At 36.8% G+C, this 21,234-nt stretch overlaps 2 protein-coding genes across 5 annotated transcripts; one reads left to right on the top strand and one right to left on the bottom strand.

The window, feature by feature from the left end:
- Positions 1-527: 527 nt before the first annotated feature.
- On the bottom strand, positions 528-11,789 carry LOC147536204 (ATPase family AAA domain-containing protein At1g05910-like). 4 transcript variants are annotated; one of them, XR_015225558.1, is made up of 11 exons: positions 11,485-11,598; positions 11,086-11,323; positions 5,656-6,972; positions 5,374-5,562; positions 5,083-5,225; positions 3,934-4,167; positions 2,508-2,694; positions 1,735-1,799; positions 1,601-1,657; positions 1,289-1,511; positions 528-1,102 (listed from the first exon to the last, which is right to left on the bottom strand). XR_015225558.1 is itself a non-coding variant. In XM_086641585.1 (10 exons), the coding sequence occupies exons 3-10, from the start codon at positions 6,967-6,969 to the stop codon at positions 690-692; spliced, it is 2,760 nt and encodes a 919-aa protein (XP_086497711.1). In that variant the 5' UTR covers positions 6,970-6,972; positions 11,086-11,323; positions 11,485-11,789; the 3' UTR covers positions 528-689. The 4 variants fall into 4 exon arrangements, 2 of the variants coding, with proteins under 2 accessions (XP_086497711.1, XP_086497712.1); XR_015225559.1 differs by lacking the exons at positions 11,086-11,323; positions 11,485-11,598 and adding an exon at positions 10,190-10,416; XM_086641585.1 differs by lacking the exon at positions 1,735-1,799 and having other exon boundaries at positions 11,485-11,789.
- A 3,063-nt stretch (positions 11,790-14,852) lies between these two features.
- LOC147536203 (Rhodanese/Cell cycle control phosphatase superfamily protein) lies at positions 14,853-20,893 on the top strand. The gene is made up of 13 exons (XM_086638813.1): positions 14,853-15,130; positions 15,730-16,659; positions 16,927-17,027; positions 17,148-17,262; positions 17,487-17,564; positions 17,702-17,794; positions 17,898-17,981; positions 18,092-18,190; positions 18,920-18,982; positions 19,267-19,297; positions 19,493-19,539; positions 19,771-19,829; positions 20,508-20,893. Exons 1-13 carry the CDS (start codon positions 15,077-15,079, stop codon positions 20,740-20,742), a joined length of 1,989 nt encoding a protein of 662 aa, XP_086494939.1. The 5' UTR covers positions 14,853-15,076; the 3' UTR covers positions 20,743-20,893.
- The last annotated feature ends 341 nt before the right edge of the window (positions 20,894-21,234 follow it).

Below are 21,234 nucleotides of genomic sequence, written 5' to 3'. Positions count from 1 at the left end.
AATCTTCCTAACTATTTTTGAAGTTTCATTCCACCTCCAAAATACCATCATCATCATCTCTCTCAAATTAGTTACTTTGTCTTCAAAATTGAAATAAAGGTAAGACCCAAGTCATGTGAAACACTTGATCTATGTTCCTTCTAGGTTTTATCTTCGAAAATGGGTTTCAACCATGACTATCCATTTTGATTATATGTTTTTTTATATGATTAGCTTTGTGTTCTTGCTCATGTTTAAAGTTATTTTGTTTGATATGAGTTTTCCGCTATATTTACAAGACAACTCTAGACTCTAGTTATACATTGGAACAGTTCATGCATGGTCGTTTTCGGCTCACCAAAACACATTTAATGGCCTAGGGACACACCATGGCTCACCAACAGAAGGTCGTCAACATTTTGCCTGGACACCGTGTACAGCCACAGCCCCTCTGTCGACACAGGGAGGCCCATGGCGTGTTACATGGGCCATGTCCAGTAGTCGTGCAAAGAAAACTTCTCTGGTAGAGATTTAGTTGTCACAATTAATTTTGCCGAGAGTTTCAATGAAATTCCATGAAAACTAAAATATCAAGTCTAAATTTTCATAATCTGGTTTCATAAGCTTCATCAATCAAAAGACTAAATCCAAAAACTATAGAGAATGTCATATCCAACTCTAGATTCCTTACTTGTTCTGTTGTTACCTGATTAGAACTTCATTTCATCCTCGACGAGTCTCGACAGAAATTCTAAGGCTGAATCTTTACTGTTATCTTTCGCTTCCTTCTTTGTTTCAAGCACAGCTTTTAGAACACGAGTAGAGATCCTATAAAGCTGAGGAACACCATAACCTTCTGTTCGCTTCACTAACTTCAGCTTAATGGAATCGACTTGGATTTGATTTCTAACAAGAATCCCGTTTGCTTGGTTCTTGTTTCCTTGAATTTCTTCCATCTGCTCACCCTCGACGGTGGAAATGCCAGTGACATTGTCTTTTTCCTTTTCTGCTTCCAATCCCATGGTTCTGGTGCCAAGACCGTTAGTCTCAGATGGTTGTTCTTCAGATGATGATATCGATTCTACAGTATGCCTTAGAGATTGTGTCTGAATGCCACTACCACCTAAAGAGAGAGAGAGAGAGAGAGAGAGAGAGAGAGAGAGAGAGATTATAAACAATACGTTGTTTCCGAGCATATTGCAGATAGAAAAGATAAACAATGTAATAGTTTTTTTCATATCTTTCGGTCATTCATTGGATTGAATTTCACATGACTAGAAGAATGATATCGAAACAAAATATCTAATACCTGCTTGTTCAGTATTCTTCTTCTTTGGTTGTCTTAAAGTTTCATAGCTTTGATTAACTTCTGGTTGGACTTTGCGAAGACGGACACTTCTCCGTCGAACGGGAACTGGAGGGAAAAGAAATCCCCCAAGGACGTCTGACACACAAACTGTCCGCCGTTGGGCTGCAATCTTCTCACAAGACTGGACCAAGGTTGGGTCGATCGCTAAAACCATTCCATAAATCTGACAAATGATTTTGTTTCCAACAAGTTAATATAAATGATGCCACAAAATTTTCATAGTAGATCTAAAACAGAGTAGAGAGTACATACTGTATCTCGGAGCTCGTAACCTCTGTTAGAGATTCTTGATCCTCCACCGTTATAAGCCTGCAGATTCAACTTTTAGTTAATATAACGATAATAACTAACCAGAGTTACCAGATACTCTACCTTCCCCTGCGTACCGTGTATCGGATTCCCCGTACTCATTTTGGGTGGGTTCACAATCCGATACTCCAAACTTGGCGTACTGGAATCTCCATACGTAAAAAAAATTAATTTCTTCGTAAAAATCTATGAGCTAATTTTTCTTTTTTTTTTTAATAAAGAGCACACGGATTTACAAAGGGAACGAAAAAGAAAAGAAGCAAGGGGGAGCGCAACTAAAACATCTCAACCAATGATGCTCCCCCAATTCAACACAAAGTCAAAATAAGAATACAATCTCGCACAACCTAAGTATCTGCTCCAAGCAAATAACAAACCTAACACATCCTCCCTCTCCACTTTATAACTCGCACTAGAATCTCTAAAAGATCCCATCATTTCTGGCCTTCCAAATCTATGAGCTAAATTAGTTGAGTTGTTAACTACAACTAGTTTAATTTTAAATTAGTAGATATAATATTCCAAAATGTTCCGGACCTAAAATAGCGTACTGAGGAGGTATACGGGATACCCCTAGCATACCGCATAGTCTCATGGTAGCATACTATGTATCGGTATAGGTGGCAATGAATTAAACAAACCTCTCTCTCTCTCTCTCTCTCTCTCTCTCTCACACACACACACACACACACATTGTATCTTATCATACATAACATATTAAGTGTGTCAATTTATATTTGAAAATACACAATAAAGAATAACAAAAAGTGACAACACCGAAATGAAAAAAAATCATTAAGGAGATGTAAAGTTCAGAAATTTTGGAATCAAATAATTGATGAAATCACACCTTTGCATTTGATGAAATTAGGTCAACATGTTGCAAAAATGACTTTAATGTAGTAATCTTTTGACCGTCCACATGCTTCAGTAGAGTTAACATGTCCATGGGATTCTGGATAATTACATGATACTCTGGTGCATCCTCATCCATTACGGGATAGTGAAATGCAGTGAATCGTTTATCATCAAGAATACTGCACCAGATAAAAAGAGGTAGACTAATTGAATATCTTAATCTTGTAACTGATTCGTCCAACAGTAAGATAACGATGTGAAAAATCAACAAAACGACAACTTTTGCAATGATCATGGTTTTTAAAGAGGACCAAAGGATTGAGCCTTGGTTTCCACTCTGGAAAAGACCACATGATAGTAGGATGCAGATGCCCGACGAGTATAACTTTTTGCTATGAGCCTAAGCGTAAAGATTTGGGAACCTAAAGTGCACACTTCAATGAAGGACATGGCACCCGATCTAAACTCTAGTTCACGCTTTTTTGTGACGATCTTATGCGACTCGACAAAAGCATCGATCATCACATAATATGAAACCTGACTACCCCATCAAATTGGGTCTCTTGTCCAAAATAAATTATTGGAAGTGAATTACTGTCATACATCTCATGTTAAGGCTTTAACAACATTCCTTCAGACACATCAAACCCTTTCAAAGGCGTAAGTGTGCCTAAGTGACATACAGAAAGAAACATTATACGCTAAAGATAAAGAGACAACAATAAACAAGTTAAGCATTCATTGATTGAAAGGTAACTAAGAATCTAAGATACATGGAATACGTCTGGTTTGGGGCCTTTATGATTAGTCCTATTGGGCAGCTCAAGAATCTACCTTAAGAGTCATAATTTATCTAAATAACAAATAAATGTAACAACTAACAAGATAATCCCAAATTAATTTCGAATTTTCTAAATACCACAAGCCTGCCAAAATATGCCCTAGTAGGGTCTCGCAAGATCCCTCTAAATCGGCTGCCAGGTGGTCCCTGCGCCGCTCAGCTACTCGTATGGTAGGATAACTTTTTTTTGCTGCATTGTTCAAAATTTGAAGCAAAAACTATGGTTTTTATTACCGAGGAAAACCATTAGGTTAAAAAAAAAGGTATTATAATTTACTGGCCAATCATGGTTACCAGAGGAAAGGTGAAACAACAAAACCATATCAAGGGTCTGTTTAGTACGTCATGAACTTCGATGAATATTGACGGTCATAGTTGATAATATCAATTTAGGTGATATTATACAATCAATTGTAATTATTCTACACAAATTGGGTAAAAAACAAGAGAGAATATATGCAGCAATCTAACTTAAACAACACCTTGGTCGTGAATAATAACCAAAATTTTAAGCATACCAAGAGAGACAGATAATGAAGAAATTTAGAGAGGGAGATAATGAAGAAATTTGCCTGACCTATTGCAAACATCTCGAAGACACATTCGCAGTCGGCGAAGAGCATGCTTCTCAGCTTCTGCCTGAGCTCTTAGCTCTGAGGCCTTCGGAGCACTTTTGGTTTTTGGTGCCTTGGGGAGTTCAAAATTTGATTTTGGCTCTTGAGATTTGCTTGACAGGATAGAGAAAACAGCTCCAATTAAACGATCAAAGAACATCGATCTATCCTCTAATGTTGGTTTTTTCAATTGATAACTGCAAACGGGAAGTGTAACTTGAGAAAGTTAGCAAAAAACACTGACGGTGACCACATAAAAGATAAAACCATAAAAGGTAAAAGATGGAGATATGCACGATATAGTACAGTGATACGACATTAACGAGTAAGACCTCAGACTCTCAGAGTACCAGGACAACAGAAAATAAATATATGAGAAAAGTTACCTTAAAGAACTAGTCACACAAGGCTACAAACTAACTAGCCAAACCTTCTTTTGAAAATAACAAGTACAAACTTTTGTTTTTGGACGTTCTTATTGTCTATTAAGGGTATGCCAGTACGAATTCGAGTACACTGTAATCTGATTTCTTGAGGATTCATCCCAGCCCCATGGTAGTAGCAGTTGAAGTCATAGATGAACAAAGCCAAAAACCTGCTAGCTCATTTGGACCAATAGCATTAAAATATTCTTTCTCTTTGCCTATTGTCCTTCCTCCCTGTAAATTAGCTTGTTGTCCAACACTGGGACCAAAATGTATACACTACTTACTGAAAGTATTTAAATTTTACGGACCAAAACGTTAATGATCATCTACAAGCCCGAAACAATCTCTTCATCAGTTTGGTGACTTTTGATAGTTTAATTGTTTCTTAATTTTTAAGGTATCTAAATCTTTCCAATCATATCAAGATTTTTCATCATCTCTCTACACGTCATCTGCTATTCTGCTCCAGAATCCAAAAAAACTAGAATCCACGTGCACATTTTCTCTTCAATAAGAAGGCAAAGAATACCATCATAAAAAAAAAAATGCATACCTAGTAATTATAGGAACAAATTTCAGATCTCAAGGCACGAAATGTTAGCACAACATAAAATTTTAAAAGCATCGACGATCAAAAATAGCTCAGTTGTCCACAACTAAATGGAATAAAAGGTAACAACATACACATGGTGTTGAGCAAATACTGAGGAAGCTTCTCCGTCTATTTCAGCCAATGGAACTGATGATGTAGCCAGTAACAATATCGGAAAGTCACTTGGCAATTCCACCAAAAGAGATATTAGGACAGCTTTCAGCTGATCATGTGCCTAAAATTTAATTATAGGAAACACGAAAAAACAAAGTAACTTAATGATGTATCCTTAATGGAATCGGGATAAGCATGAGAAAATTTTCTTCACTAAATTACACTATATGGGCCAAAAAAGAGGTTTATATAATTAAGCTACTACTCACGGATTCCCACCAAAGCTGGAATTTAGGTATATAGAGAATTGAGGGTTTCCTTTTCCTTGCTTCACGAAATATATGTACTAGTGCCGCTTCGGGTGATTTCCCACTGGGATCAGAGAGAAGAGATGAAAGTCCTAGAGAATGAATAGGGAACTTCTCCAGCTCATGCAAAACAGCGGGCCCAATTTGTCCCTGTTACACTAAGTCAGTTGTGTTAATTTAGATAGTGGTCCAACACTACAACCATATAATAATTGAAGTTCAAAAACGTTCTGAGATCTTTACCAGACCAGATTCTTCATCGCCAAACAGAAGAACCCGAGGCCTATACACGAAAGGAACTGCAGCCCCATTGGAAAGCACAGAAAACTTGGTACGATCTGACGACGCCGAAAGAAAAGGAAAGATGTCAGATATATGGTTCATAACATCTTGGAGATGCCTCTTTAAGCATGGTGCAAGAAATAAAGATAACGGCTTTGACTGCACAACTGAGCCAGTACGAGAAGCAGGAGTAATTGTTGGCATGGCTTCTAAGAAATGGTATTTTTCAATTTTTATTGTGTCAGAACGGATCAAAAGCTTGTCGTTACTAGTGTAGACCTGAGGATATTTTTCACGGAGAGCTTGTATAGCAGCTTCTGTGCAAAGGGCTTTTAAGTCAGCCCCACAATAACCCACACAACTAGCTGCAAGTTCCATTCTTAGCTCCTTTGGAGGCGGTTGACCCCATTTTCGCGTATGAATGTCTAATATTTCAGCACGTGCCTCAAGATCAGGCAAAGGAAAATTGAATTCTTTATCAAACCGACCCGGACGACGAAGGGCTCCATCAATGTCATCAACCCTATTGGTAGCTCCAATTAGAACCACTTGCCCTCTCGAGCTGAGACCATCCATTAAACCAAGTAAAGTTGAAACAATGGAATTGTGAACCTGCTCGTGCCTGCTTGATCTAACAGGAGCTAAGCCGTCTATCTCATCAAAGAAAATGATGGAAGGCTGATTCCTCTTAGCTTCTTCAAACAGCAGTTTTAGTTGTCTCTCAGCCTCACCGACCCATGGGCTAAGTATATCAGCTCCATTGCACATGTAAAAAGTCACTTTCTGACCAGCCTTTGATGCAGCAGAAGCTAGTGCTCGTGCAACTAGGGTCTTTCCAGTACCAGGAGGACCACACAACAAGACACCTCTTGGAGAAGTAATATGGTATGTCTCAAAGAAATTTGGATATAGTAAGGGTAAGAAAACCATTTCTTTCAAAGCCGTAATGTATTCTGAAAGTCCACCGATGTCATCAAAGCTTGTACTTTCATCAATCTGTAAAGGTTGAATATGTTCACTAAGCCTCCATGCTGTAATTCCATGCAATGGTGGGCCACTCACGTTGCCATCCTGTGCCCAAGGAATAGCTGGTGCTAGCTCATCCAAGAGAAAAGAGTCGTCAGAATCGTCATCTGTAGTAACACAAAGGCGTTTACGGGCTCTAGAACGGCCCCTTTCAACAGCCTTGAGGCTCTTTATTCCCTTTCCCTGAACCAGCACTTTGCGAGGAGAATGTTGCCTCTTTCTGGTAGAGAGACGAAGTTTTGGCCCCATTAACTGCAAAAAAAGGAAGAATGAGAAATAACAAATACCTAAAATATGAAAATGATCACATGTGGAAGAAGTCTAAAAGATCGCGATCGAGTTACTCGAATATGTGTAACTACTAACTGTTACAATGAGATTTGGAGCATACTCAGAGACTACTAAAATTTTATAGCATTTCCATGCAGCCATTATATAAGACTTTTAGTTGAGGTCACTAATGATCATGAGGTGGTTACAGGCACAGATTAAGGACAAACATGAGCTTATGACCATATGAGTTGCATGTACGAAGATTTATACCTACAGTAGTTGCACAAAATTACTACATTACCAAATCATATACGACCATTTCTTTCTATTAAGAAATGAACACGTTTGGGTACAAATGCTTCAGACTGTTTTTTCTTGTCAGACTTTTTATCAATTTTCTTGAACTGAAAAACTCTCTCATACACATTGCTGTGGCTAACAACTAGCGTTATTATGTGGATTTCTAACTGCAATACAAAGTTCTTTGTGATGCGCAATTAAGCAATGATATCCACGTGTAAGGGATTTCACATGAATAAACTCATTAATTGCTTGGAAAATAACAAACTTAATGATGAAAGGTCCCAGAAACAAACACCTTCCTACTGCAAGGTGGCTCTGGCGGCTGGCCTTCGCGCAAAGTCAGTCCAAGTCTGAGTAGGAGACAAAGCTAGTCTAAGCAAGAGAAATCTCAACTGGTAGAAGGAAGTGAACAACAATGTTAGGCACCAATTCCCACCGACACCTTACTCCATCCATGGATGGAGGTGTGCGTAGGCCAGGGGTGGTGATGGCCCCCTGACGGCCTGACCTACTCAGCTTATTACTGTTGAGTCTTAGTGGGCCGAAGGTTTATTGGCCCCCCACTGTCCCCACCTCACACGCACACCCACTCACAAATCAACAGCCCAACCCTATGTAACCCCAACCGTACAAGCCCAAGCCCAAATAACACCCTCGGACTTAAATCAAACGCCTAACCTTAGTGTGCTAATCGAAAGTTTCATCTCCTTGTGGTCTGTGTTTTTCTCTTTATAGTTTGACAATATTCTTAATCAAAATATGTGTTCCCCTTGAAGCTACTTCAGACCGGATCTCAACGTCCCACATGACACAATCACATCAGATGTTGAAAGTTGGGGTATGTGTTGTTAGAAGCTCAATAGAATATTTGCAATATCTCATCATAAGTAATCCTATCGATTATTTTGAAATTGTTCCGCCACCCCTCGTGACTTATAATGAATTGTTCCACCGCCTTATATTTGTTTTAATTTGGACCTTTGATCATTAATGATCAGCTCAAATTGGTAAAAGGTATTAGATGTGGCGAAGCAATTACATGCTAATTGAGAGGGCTTGCGGAACAATTTCAAAATAACCAGGAGGACTTCCATGAAAAATTGTGAAATTTCTTTCCAGCTTCCAACAATTCACATCTCACACTCTCTTTCTAATGTGGTTGTGGCATGTCTTGCGTCAACTCCGTCAGGAGTAACATCAGGTTGAATAAACTTTTGTTATTTTTTCTATATTTGGACTTTGGTTAATGAGAGATTTTATAGGCAATGCCCAAAGTTGTTAAAGCCAACCTCGCTAAAGGAAATTCTTAGTTTGGTTAAAGGCAATGTATGTCAAGAGGCAATGCCTCAACAACTGTTTAACACTTTAACCTAACGACCTCAATTGTTGTTAGGTCATCGCCGGCTGCTGGTCGGCGACTGATTTTTTCCTCTCTCTCTTCTTCCTTCTTCGTTTTCTTCTTTCCTTCTTCATCTTGTTCTTCTTTTTCTTCTTCCTTCTTCTTCTCATTCCTTCCCTCTCATCTCTCTTTGTTCGCCGCTGAAGGGGGTCCTCCCCTTCGCCGGCCAATAGAGAGAGATGAGACGGAAGAAGAAAGGAAAAGAAGAAGAAGAAGAAGAAGAAGAAGAAGAAGAAGAAGATGATGATGATGATGATGAAGGAAAGAAGAGGATGAAGACATCTTTCTTTTTCTTCAGGTCGTCGGTTGGAAATTGTCGGACGAACGGCGACATTTTGCATGTTGGGTGAAATTAACCCTCAAAGGTGCCATTGCCTTTAACCAAAATTGGTCATAATGAAATGACCAAGTCAAGCTTGCAAGATAGATTTTCTTCAACAATAGAAGGCATTGCCTATAAAACTCCCTTGGTTAATAACTTTAGTTTTGTGACTTAAAGCTTTTTCGTCCCCCATCAAACAATAATTCTGCCTATGTGACTCCATTGTAAGTGTCTCTTCTCACATATAAATTGAAGATCTTCATAAAAAAACGGGATGTTCAAAATTGGAAATTCATTTAAGACTCTCATCATGAAAAATACTAATATGTACCCAACCTACAAGCTTTATGAAAACCAAAAAGAATCAAAGGAGAGAAGTCTTCACAATCAGAAGACTTCCCCTCCTCAGCAACACGAAATGATGATTTAAACCACTTACAAGACAATCATATTTAAGTTCTATTTAAACCACTTACAAGACAATCATATTTAAGATAGATTTTCTTCAACAATAGAAGGCATTGCCTATAAAACTCCCTTGGTTAATAACTTTAGTTTTGTGACTTAAAGCTTTTTCGTCCCCCCTCAAACAATAATTCTGCCTATGTGACTCCATTGTAAGTGTCTCTTCTCACATATAAATTGAAGATCTTCATAAAAAAACGGGATGTTCAAAATTGGAAATTCATTTAAGACTCTCATCATGAAAAACACTAATGTGTACCCAACCTACAAGCTTTATGAAAACCAAAAAGAATCAAAGGAGAGAAGTCTTCACAATCAGAAGACTTCCCCTCCTCAGCAACACGAAATGATGATTTAAACCACTTACAAGAACTTCTCTAGCAATTTTGGACCCTCCAATATAGGGACTAAGGCATTCCAAAAAGTTAACAATACTTTGCTACTTGTTTTCCTATTTTTGATGATGTTTGGGATCTTTCAAGGTGGGATTTGGAGTTGAAATTGGAAATTGTGTCTAAAACACTAGATGTGTGTTCCAAAAATGGTCATTTTCGAGATCCACAAAGCATCCCCGCCCTAAGGCATGTGCGTATAATGCTCATTATCTTCCTGCTAATCTTCGCGTTAATGAAAAGGAATTAATCTTGGTATTTAAAGAAAAATGTAAGGCGGAAAGAATACAAAAAGAATGAATCAGAAAGGCAAACCTGGATTTCAACACCCACTTCTTTCAATGTTTTTCACCTACAACTTTTCTAAAGAGCGAAAGAGATTGGGATCGCCTCTAACTTTGGTTGCGACAACTATGAAGGTTGATATTTGCGAGTACTTGCAGAATTGATTTCGGCAGCAGATTAGAACAATATTTATAAGTTAGGGTTTGGAATGGGATGAAGAAGAGTGCTACAATCACTTTGAGCATTGGTGGCACAATCTGTACCTTCGATTTTAAATCATCGACATTAGTCAATTGATGAAAATTATGTGTTCATGAAGATGCCACATCAGCTTCTAAGTCAAATCTAACTAAGACATCAGAGGAAATAAGCATTTCTATCTGATGGAATACAATGGGTCCAACATGACCGGACAAGTAAATTTAATTTTTTCTAAGGGTAAAAATGTCTTACTCAAAACTCATTTTATAAGCGGCAAATATTGAGCTACCTACTCGAGTTTTAGAAAACAAACACCCTAAAGTTGATATTCCACACTATATAAGTGTTAGATATTTCACACTTTATAAGCGACAAAACACTTATAAATTTCAAAGAAAAAAAATACCCCCTTTGAGATTCTCTGACATACGACTCGGATAGCTTTATGTCATTGAGGATTATGAACAACAAAATATTTACGAATGAAATCAATGAAACATGAATTCCCTAATATTAGATGCACATGACATGAGAATTTGTATGTATTTGTGTGTTTAAGTAGATAAAATACCCAAAAACAACATTTCCAATTTACACCGAATACTCATTCTTGATGATCATCAAATGTGAGTCCATCGCATAGAAACATCAAATACTAATTGGTTCATATTCCTAACTATATCAATCAAAATTAACCAGAAAAACAAAATGTACAAGAATCATACCTTTTTTTTTTCAAACGATTCTCATACCAAAGCAATTTGGCAATCTTAGAACCATCAGTTTTCTCTTGGAATTCTTCTTCTTATGATAACTAATATAAGTTCCACCATACAAGATTGCTCTTCTCCTGATCCTATTATGGCTTCTTCTAACAATCACAATTTCTTGCCCTAAATATTTCAAACCCATTTTTGTTTTTCCTTTCTATAAATTGAAGAACAGATCTCTAACTCATATTTCCTACAAAAATGAATACATAATTAATTTCATGATCAATATCAATTGATCATTCATTACCTTCAATCCAAATGTGAAACCCTAACAGAAAAATAGAACTAATAGTGCGATTTTCTGGTATAAATAAGATTGAATGAGTAAAAGGGAAAAAACGAAACCCTAACCGTATTAGACCTCCGTGAGAGAGAAACTGTGAAAATTGGAGAGCTGGTTTTGAGCAAAATATAGTGGGAAGATAGAGAGAGAGAGAGAGAATTTATATCAGAGGTTTTGCACGTGAGTTTCGCGGGGTTCTGATTTAGGGTTAAATCCAATTTGCTCCCCAATTTGTGACTGAATCGAAAATTTGGCACCCATATCTTCTGTTGTTCTAGTTTGGCCCTCAAGAGTCAAGAGTATGATTTCGTTTCGGTATTCAAATTTTTAACAGTCAAGGAAGGAATTACGATGGTGTTATGTGCAAAGACATAATCAAAAGGGAAGTAGAGAAAACCCCTAAAAGTATTTATAGTTTTTCTTTGTTTCTCTAATCTTATTTTGTAGTTATGTTAGGTTAGATCGACATCTCAGTTTGATTGGAAACAATCAAAGAAGATGATCGATTTAATTTCAAAAGAAGCTCCATTATCTCAACGGTAGTCCATGGTTTTCTGGAATTAGTTTTGCGTTGATAATTAATATAAAACTCTTCGTTTATTTAAAGATACAATCATGTCATGAATAGTACGTTTTTATGTTTATTCTTAATTATTAAGAAGCATAAATCCGATTTAGACCGTGCCTACACTATGTAATTCTTGTAAACCTAACATGTCATGTCATAGTTGTGGCAGTGGAGAGGGCACAAAGAGGGTGAAGAAGATTTTTCTATATTTGTAATCAATACCTTTTGATTGTCCTAGACAAATGATTTTCGGTTAGAGAGAGAGAATTAGAGATGATGTAATTAGTTTTGAAATGCGGAGTAAAAGAAAAAAGTATTAAGATTTAAGTTTAATCACGGGAATCATAGTATTTTGAGACTAAATTAGTTTAACGAGGGCATTATAAAGATCATTTAATAAATAACTTTAAAATATAAGAACTTGAATAAAAAGTAACGATTAATTTAATACTACATTTAATCTTGTAATTTTTTTCTCACATACACAACTTCACTCTAATATCGATAACTACTATTAACATTACTACTATCATAAGGAAAACTACAAAATACATAAGTTTACTATCATTGTTGTCTTAGTTAAAAACTCATAATGATGCCTCGAGATCTAATGAAGAGGAACCACTATTAATGAACGAGACAACCAACATCAAGAAAAAATAGTCATTCTAGTTAAACGAAGGCATCAACTTAAACGATAATATATATAGTGAGGATAATGTGTCTTAGGTAAAGAAAAATTCTTGTTTTGTCTTTCTGAAGGTTGAACAACGATTTTTAGGAATTTAAGTCATTTTTTGTGTTGCACTCGAAAGGATTTTCGATTCGGTAAAATGAAAAAGACAACAAATTTCAACCAAAGTGGATGAAATTGATTTATTTTTTCAACCATTATTTATAGGAAAAATACACCATATTTCATCTATCGTGGACAATTTGTTTTTTGAGTCAATTCCTATTTGGCCCCCTACTTTGTGACCAGCTTCAAATATGACCCCCAAATTTCTGTTAATTCAAATATGACCTCCTATTTTCATACAAATGCCATAACTACCCCTCCTATTAATGTATTTTTAAAATAAAAAAGAAAACCTAAATTCCACCTCACTTCCCTTTCCACCACTCATCTCTCTCCACGTCACCTCTCTCTCCAACTCACCTCTCACCACCTCACCAGTCTCTTCTCTGATGAAGGTCGTCGGCCAGAAAATTTTCCGGCCGGCGACCTTCAAACTATAAAAAAAAAATATTCTCTCATCTTTCTCTCTCTCTAAAAACTCCGGCGAAGGGGGTTTCCTTTCGCCAGAGTTCTAGTCTATTGAAGAACAGACCAAATCTGGTTTGTTCTTCAAGAGGGTTGTTCGGATCTGTTGAAGAACAAACTAGATCGGTCTGTTCTTCAACAGACCAGAACTGGTTTGTTCTTTAACATACCAGAACTCCGGCGAAGGGAAACTCCCTTCGCTGGAGTTTTTAGAGAGAGGGATAAGAGAATTTTTTTTTTTTTTAGTTTGAAGGTCGCCGCTCGGAAAATTTTTCGACCGACGACCTTCATCGGAGAAGAGACTGGTGAGGTGGAGAGTGAGGTGACGTGGAGAGAGGTGAGTGGTGAAGAGGGAAATGAGGTTGAATTTAGGTTTTCTTTTTTATTTTATTTTGAAAATACATTGATAGGAGGGGTAGTTATGGGATTTGTATGAAAAATAGGGGGCCATATTTGAATTTACAGAAATTTTGGAGCCATATTTGAGTTGGTCACAAAATAGGGGGCCAAATAGGAATTAACTCTTGTCTTTTTCATTTGCAGTGGGTTTTGGTTGAAACTTTTCACTATTTTCATTCATGAAATCGTGATAAGCCGAAACTTCTTTTGGGTAAATGACTCTTGTACATAATCTGAGTTACATCATGTCTAATTAACTGATTTGTTTTGATAGTTGTTAATGAAGTTGAAAGATCAAACCTTCAAAATACTGACTACTGTTACCAGTGTTGAAACCTTTGAAATTTATGCAGTTTAATTTAGGAAAAGGGAAATCAATAAAACTAACAAGAAGTATGAAAACTTCTGAATTTCATGAAGATGAGTGTTGTGTTAATCAATTAGGATTTAAGGGTTCCATCTATTTTTGATCGAGTAAGGGTAAGATGACTTTGGGATATTTTGGAACAAATAAGGTGTATCTCTTCCTAAAAGTATTGCTTTCCCTATCTAATGTAGTGCATATACTAGATAGTTTTCTTCTATACCAAAGGCTGCAAATTTTTGGGTCTCAACTTGAAACAAGGAAAAATAACATCCTAAATCGGCTCATATATATGTAGGTACTTCTATTGAAAATATATTTTATTATTCACGTGGGTAGACGACATTTATGATATTTTTTTCGTGCCAGGACATATTATTTTGACTTAAACTATCATTTACGGACGCACCTTCGATTATTAGGAGGTCAGAGATACAAAAAAAGTCATCTTTTAAGAGGTAATATTATTAAGAGCGCTATTAAAGGCACTCGGTTTTTGTGCTACAAACGGTGATTCTATTAACATCAGACTATAATTTGAAAAAAATCTGTAAGCACTTGGCTTTTTATTAAGCATCCACTCATTCAAACACCAAATAATCGGTTAGGAGATATTTATATACCACACTACATATATTTCCTTTCTCAACTAAGTCAAACATAGTTGACTTCTACCAGTCCTGAAAATTACTGTCTACGTAAGATATTTGATTATCCAAATATCGGTCACCTTTAGAACCAAACCATCTTTAGGAATTAGGAGAGACTATTTGATAAATTAGTCATCCTTAGGGGCCAAAAGAAAATATCACTATAAGAAGGGCCAATTTTCAGATAAAATATGGCCCAATAGACGAAAAACAAGAGGTGGTGACGAGGAGCCACAAAATTGCGAGGGAAAATCTCAAAACGCTTCGACTAACCACACGATCCTTCTCTTCCCAATCCTCTTCTCTCTCTCTCTCTATAGACTCTCTTTCTCTCTCTAGGTTTCCTTCATCTTAGTTCAGTAACCCTTTGATCGTGAAGAGTTTTGGATGGTATTTTAACTGATTTAAGTCGATAATGTTACCTATCTTCTGTTCAGCTCCTTCGTCAGCTTGTTCTTCCCATTCTCAGGTATAATTTGAGCTCAATTTCATGCATTTATGTCTTCAATTGCTTTGCTAGGTCAACTTTGTATAGTCATTTCTCTCCATAATTTGCTAATGTTGATTTTTATTTGAAAATTTAGAGGTTAAATTATACCTTAACATTTTTTTTTCAAATTGATCAATTTGATTAGTTTCATATTCCAAGCAATTGGGGGAAATTGGTCAAAACCCAGGCCACATTTTTTAGGGTTCAAACCAACAGTAAGGTTTGCACTGGTTTACGCACAAGTTTGCACATTTTGAATTTGATTTGTATAGGTTTTCACAGGTTTGCATGGGTTTCATAGGTTTGCATAGGTTTTAAAGTTTTGTATAGGGAGTCTAAGCCTATAGAAACACCAAACATGAAGTTCAAGCGTATAAAATAATGGAAAATGGAAGCCAATTAAAAAAAATAGTCTTTTTAACCAAGACCAACGCGAAAAAAATTATTCGGCCTAATTTCCTAATAAATTAATGGATAGATCATTAATCTAATGTACACGACATACAAGAACAACAAGACATATTGATATTTATTTTAGTTTTTGTGGTTTGATGTGCTATATGCTTTGATGCCGGCAGATATATTTTCGTTTCGGGTTAAAACCTCTTTCTCCCTTGGGAAGGACTATCAATGTCAATTGGGCTTTGGAAGACAAGGTCTTCTTAGGCGAACCAAATGGAGTTAGTCCTCGAGAAGTCTCGTTCAGGCCACAGGCTACTAGATTTGTATCTTCATATGCCATTGGAAGCCCTGAAGCACCAGGTAGCTTGGAGTTAACTAATAACTCACCCTACTTGAATGAATTGTATGGCTCAGAGACTAGATTCTCAAATAAATGGATGGATTCAATTGGAGATATTAATGGATCAGTGTCTCTGGATAGGGGAGAGTTGACTTATGTCGAAAGTTCAAGTATATCAGTTGTGGAAGACAACCTCTCGAGTCTTCCTGACACTGTTCAACAAACTACATTGCCGCTAGATGCTGTAGTTGATGTTCCAAAAAACACGACTGCAATTCGTAACACCTTGGTTGTGCCCGATGATGCATTAACCAAGCTGAAAACAAGTATTGAGGAATTCATATCCAGTTTTAATGTATCTATAGATGATTCGGTTGGTAAAGGGAGCGATTTTATGAAGACCACATTAGATGCAATTAATTCATCGGTTACCAGCAATAGTAACAATCTTAGAGAATCAGTTGATAGTTCAGTTAATAGCTTGCTGTTTACTCTCAATCAAGCAGAAAAAGGGTCTGGTGATGGAGTTTCAGGCTTATCCGGTAACTTAAAGGAGGTCATGAGTAAGGCAGGTATTGTTGCCATCGAGGTTTTAAGGAAGACAATTGTCAGTGTGGAGGATTATATAGCAAGTGGTACCACCTATGTTGTTTTGTATTATAACTCGGCAAAGGAGTTGCTTCCTCAAGAAGTCCGGGATGTACTAAATTTAACTGAAGAGAAAATTATGGAGATCCTGGGTCCTGTTAAAGCTGCATTTAGACAGGTATACTTTCAGTGTCTGAGATGCTTCAATTATAAGGCCAGTTTTAAGAATTTTCTTTTGACTCATCGATTAAGATTGATCCTGGAGGTATACTTTGCACTGGTAAACTTATGTTTTTTGAAAACCATTATGTTGTATCATATCTAGTGATGGATATTGATTTGTGAATTCTATCAATTTCTCTGGTTGCTCAGGATTCCTAATATAACATCCATGTAATATATGACATATAGACTGTGCTTACTTCTTTTGGATCTTGTGAAATAGGTGTATATTGTTATTGAGATGCTGGAAGCAAATCTTGGGTTGGACCCCAGTGACCCAATTATACCGTTTGTTCTTTTCCTAGGTGCTTCAGCCACCTTAGGGTATGGATCTTATTGTCACTATTCATTTTCTTTTGTACGTCGTAGTTGTAAGCAGGTCAACCGTCTTTCTTTTCCCAATTCCTGTTATGCAAATATATATTGTTGATCAGATTCATGCAGGATTTCTTATTGGATTCTGACTTATGGTGGTTATTCTGGAGATTTGTCTCCTCAATCAACTTTGGAGCGACTTACCAAGGAAGATAATTTTGTACTCGTAGACATCCGGCCCGAGGCAAGAGACTGTAAATTTCACTAGCTATTCTTTTGTTGACATAGTAACTCGTCATTCCTTCAAGGGTTTCTCTTCAACTTCATTTTAATTCTCCAAACTTTCCCCCTCATTTCCTATTTTATGGTTTACTGGTCAGTTTTTGTAATAAATAAAATGCAGGCCTTTGCTTTGGTAGATTTTTTTGGATCTGTTCCCAAGTGTAACTTCTGTTTTCTGGGATGTAGGCTTTGAGGGAGAGAGATGGTATTCCGGACCTTCGGCGAGGGGCTAGGTTTAGATATGCAAGTGTTTCCCTACCTGAGGTTTGTTCTGGTTTAGATGGTATTTCTCTTTTCAAAAGAGCCTTTCTTATAAGTATGAATGTATGGTTTCTCCTGCATGGAGTAGACACGGGGTTTGTTTCGTATCTTGTTTTGTTTAACCTTTATGGAATCATCAGATTGATGGTTCTGTACGGAGGTTACTGAGGAGAGGAAAGGATGTTGACGAGGCCTTAATTTCAGCTGTCATTCGGAATTTGAAGATTGTTCGAGTACGTAGAATTATGTTTAAAAGTGAAATACTCTATCGTCATATAGATCTAAGTTTAACTTCGCAAATGATATCTCTGGATCATATTTTTCTCTCACCTATAGGACAGGTCCAACGTTATAGTTATGGATGCTGATGGTACACGCTCAAAAGGCATTGCGAGATCCTTAAAGAAGCTTGGGGTGAAGGTGAGTATTTGTTCCTTCTAAATATCTTACAGAAAAGCCTAACTTTGTTATTGTCTTTTTGACAAGCCCATTCTGATATAAAATCGACTTGCTTTTATATTTAATGACAGAAACCATACCTGGTTGAAGGTGGCTTTCTCTCGTGGGTAAAAACTGGACTCCGCATTAAAGAGCTTAAGCCTGAGACAAGTCTTACCATATTAAATGAGGTAATCATTAAACTAGGTACATGTATTCATGATCTCAAATGGTATCTCTGCTAACTAGGGTACCAAATATTTAGTTGATTCTCTTTTTTCTCTTGGACTTTATGTTTTCTTCTTTCTCCTCAACGAGTTTCACTTTGACTAGCTATACTTAGCATATCTACCTCAGTTTAGAGTCATAAAACAGTCCTCAGGTATTCTCACTACAGATTTTTTTTACAAAAAATAACAAGGTAGCTATCTACTGGTGCTTACTCCGTGAGACTGCATTTTGAACAATTACTAAAGGTTTGTGTGCCTTTAAGTTCAGAATAAATTTCCTACTTCGACGTGTTTTATTTTGAAAATGTCATCTTGTTTGCATATTCAGATTAGATAATGAAAATTGATTCTGGTGCAACATGTTACATATATACAGGATCCTGTTGTGTCTTTCAACAAAAAAAAAGGATCTTGTTGTGTGGGTGCAAGTAGTGTTCCCGCAGTGGTACTCCCATCCCAAAGGGACCCTTTTTTCTTTTCTTTTTATTAAAAAAAAGGCTATATCGATTTTCGAGCTTTAGCTCTGGGCCCCACACAGAAGTCAGAGTTCGCAGCTCCCCCCTGACACACTTCTCCTCTCTCTCCCTGTCTATATATATATATATATATATGCGTTTGTATCATGTATTTAACTATCAGCTAAGTAAGTATACTATACGTATTAATGCATATAACTTCGTAAACATGCAGGAAGCAGAAGCAATTCTTGAAGAAATAAAACCCACTCCTTTGAAAATTCTTGGCTATGGGGTGGTAAGACTCGTGCAGATTATGATGATGTTTCTTAGTTATATTATTATTACCACTGTCATCCGAAATCTGCCGTATTTCTTATACTACCATCTTTCATTTGTAATCCCCCATGTCATTTAGTCAAAGGAACTGGACAGGTGCAGATGGTAAGAGTTTCATCAGGGAATTAAGGTTTTAGTGATTAATTTCCCCATTTTACCAAAACATGTTAAACAATTTTCTCCTTGTGTATCTCTAGCAAATTGGATTGACAGCATACTAATTACTTTTAGGTGATCTGACAGGGTTCCGCTGTAGCCATTTATGCTCTGCTGGGTGAGCATATTTACCTTTCCCCATAAGCATTTCATGGAAACCATTTATGGAAGTGAATTTGTTCGAGACATATTCAATATGAAGAAACTACTTTTGATATCACAATACTGAAATTTCCCGTTCTGAAAAATTTAATACAAGCGACATTTATTCTTAAAGTTTCCTCTCATACTAATTTGTCAGTACTTGTTACAGAATGGGAGAAGACGCTGCAACTCATTGGCGTCATTGGTATTGGACAGGTATTGCAATTTACATCCCCTCAAACTTTCAACATTTCAACTTGAAATTCCGATCTTGTTTTCCTTTAGAATCGTCAGCACTTGAAGATGAATGCTTTGAGTTTGATCAGCTCAATAAATATGCCATTTTCTTCTCTGGTTATGTCATAATACTCAAGTCGCAGTTGATCATGCTGTCACCTTATAATATTATCTCTAATGTCTTCATTCGTTTCTTCTGCTTTCTGCCAGACTATTTACAAACGTATTTCCACGTACGAGGACTCAGAGGATTTTAAGCAAGATTTAAGGTACGTTCTCCAATCTTGTTAACCAAATGATCACAAGGCCTACTTTTTCTTTCGATAATATGCAATACTTTTATAACATCACAGTATGATTCCTATAGAAATGAATGGAGTCTTGATTGACAATCAACTGCAATCCTACCACACATACCCTATAATTTTTCCGCCATTATTTAACAGATCAGCAACTGTTTGGTATTTTACAGTGCATAAGTTAAAACCAAGGTATTAATTCAAAGAAATAAAATCAAAGTAAAAGTAACCGAGATTATTAGAGAAAGGGTTTAAAAGGATCTGATTATGATAATAGTCTCACTCACGTGAGTAATTGCTAGTCTGACTAAGTTTGTAAGATCGAGTACCTCTTTAGTTGGACATCCACAAACTTAATATCATATTCGAGCTAGGTCAACATATGATAGGCTTAACTGTCACATATGATCTACATCACCGAACAAAAACAATACTTTTAGGTTCAAAGCACGCCACACGCAAGTTGGCATGTGAGAATAGTCCCACATGGACAACGGAGGTTTCATGACCAAAAATATAATATCTAAATTATCTCCCCTCATTATCAATTAGTTTTGAGTTGGATGACTACAACTTTTATCTTTGATGTGGTCATGTCGTTTCCATCTTAACTTTTGTCGCTTATTTGACTTTCTTTGTTTCTTCAAGATCGTTGCTAGTTCCTGTTCAAGTGGGAGCTGATGCATTTTCATGGGCTGCCAAGAAACTGGAACCGAACAAGGTTGGTTTGCCGACTTCACCTTCATCAACAGATGTTCAAAACCGGGTTCTTCAAGCAGCTGCAAAACACGAGTCTCAACCTTCTGAATCAGAGGAAATGCAAGAGGCATCTCGTGAATCATTGCCTTCTGTTGATGAAAATATAGATCTCTCTGAAGCCTAAAGTAGTAAGGTACAAAATTGTTGTAATACTGATAATGGAAAACCTGCTTTTAAATTGCAGAACCTACAAAGAAATGCATCTTCGAGTTTGTTTGTAATGTGTTTGTTGTTAGCACAGTATAATCAATTAATCTTCATGTTTGTTCTAAGAAGCAGATCTGGTTGGAGCCTTGCAGTGGTTAATGATTTGTGTGCAGTGGATTTGCGATAGTTTACCATTGGTTTCTAATTAGTTGCGATAGTTTACCATTGGTTTCTAATTAGTGGATTTGCAATAATTTGCAATTGGTTGTAGTGAGTTGCATTGTCTTGCATTGGGGTTGTAATAGTCAATCTCACCGTGGTTTTGAGGCATAACTTGAGGGAATAAAGACTTCAGTCAATAAGATTCGGGGAAACCTTGTTTTAAGTAAAAAAAATCAGCTTATTTGTGTTTTACTTCTAATCTTGGCTTTCCACATGACATCTACCCACCACCAACTCCAACTATTGC

The sequence above is a fragment of the Eschscholzia californica genome, unplaced genomic scaffold, assembly GCF_041429995.1.
Source record: "Eschscholzia californica isolate CP2 unplaced genomic scaffold, dmEscCali1.0.p SCAF_5, whole genome shotgun sequence".
NCBI classification, from domain to species: domain Eukaryota; kingdom Viridiplantae; phylum Streptophyta; class Magnoliopsida; order Ranunculales; family Papaveraceae; genus Eschscholzia; species Eschscholzia californica.
This window is presented reverse-complemented; position numbering and strand designations above follow the sequence as displayed.

Coding starts and splice junctions, on each gene's coding strand:
- LOC147536203 (XM_086638813.1), top strand. CDS start 15,077: ATGTTACCTATCTTCTGTTCAGCTCCTTCGTCAGCTTGTTCTTCCCAT. Junction 17,028..17,147: donor GGTGCTTCAGCCACCTTAGG/GTATGGATCTTA, acceptor AGATTCATGCAG/GATTTCTTATTGGATTCTGA. Junction 17,565..17,701: donor CAAGTGTTTCCCTACCTGAG/GTTTGTTCTGGT, acceptor TGGAATCATCAG/ATTGATGGTTCTGTACGGAG.
- LOC147536204 (XM_086641585.1), bottom strand. CDS start 6,969: ATGGGGCCAAAACTTCGTCTCTCTACCAGAAAGAGGCAACATTCTCCT. Junction 2,695..3,933: donor CTTCGAGATGTTTGCAATAG/GTCAGGCAAATT, acceptor TATCTGGTGCAG/TATTCTTGATGATAAACGAT. Junction 1,658..2,507: donor TAATTTCATCAAATGCAAAG/GTGTGATTTCAT, acceptor TTGAATCTGCAG/GCTTATAACGGTGGAGGATC.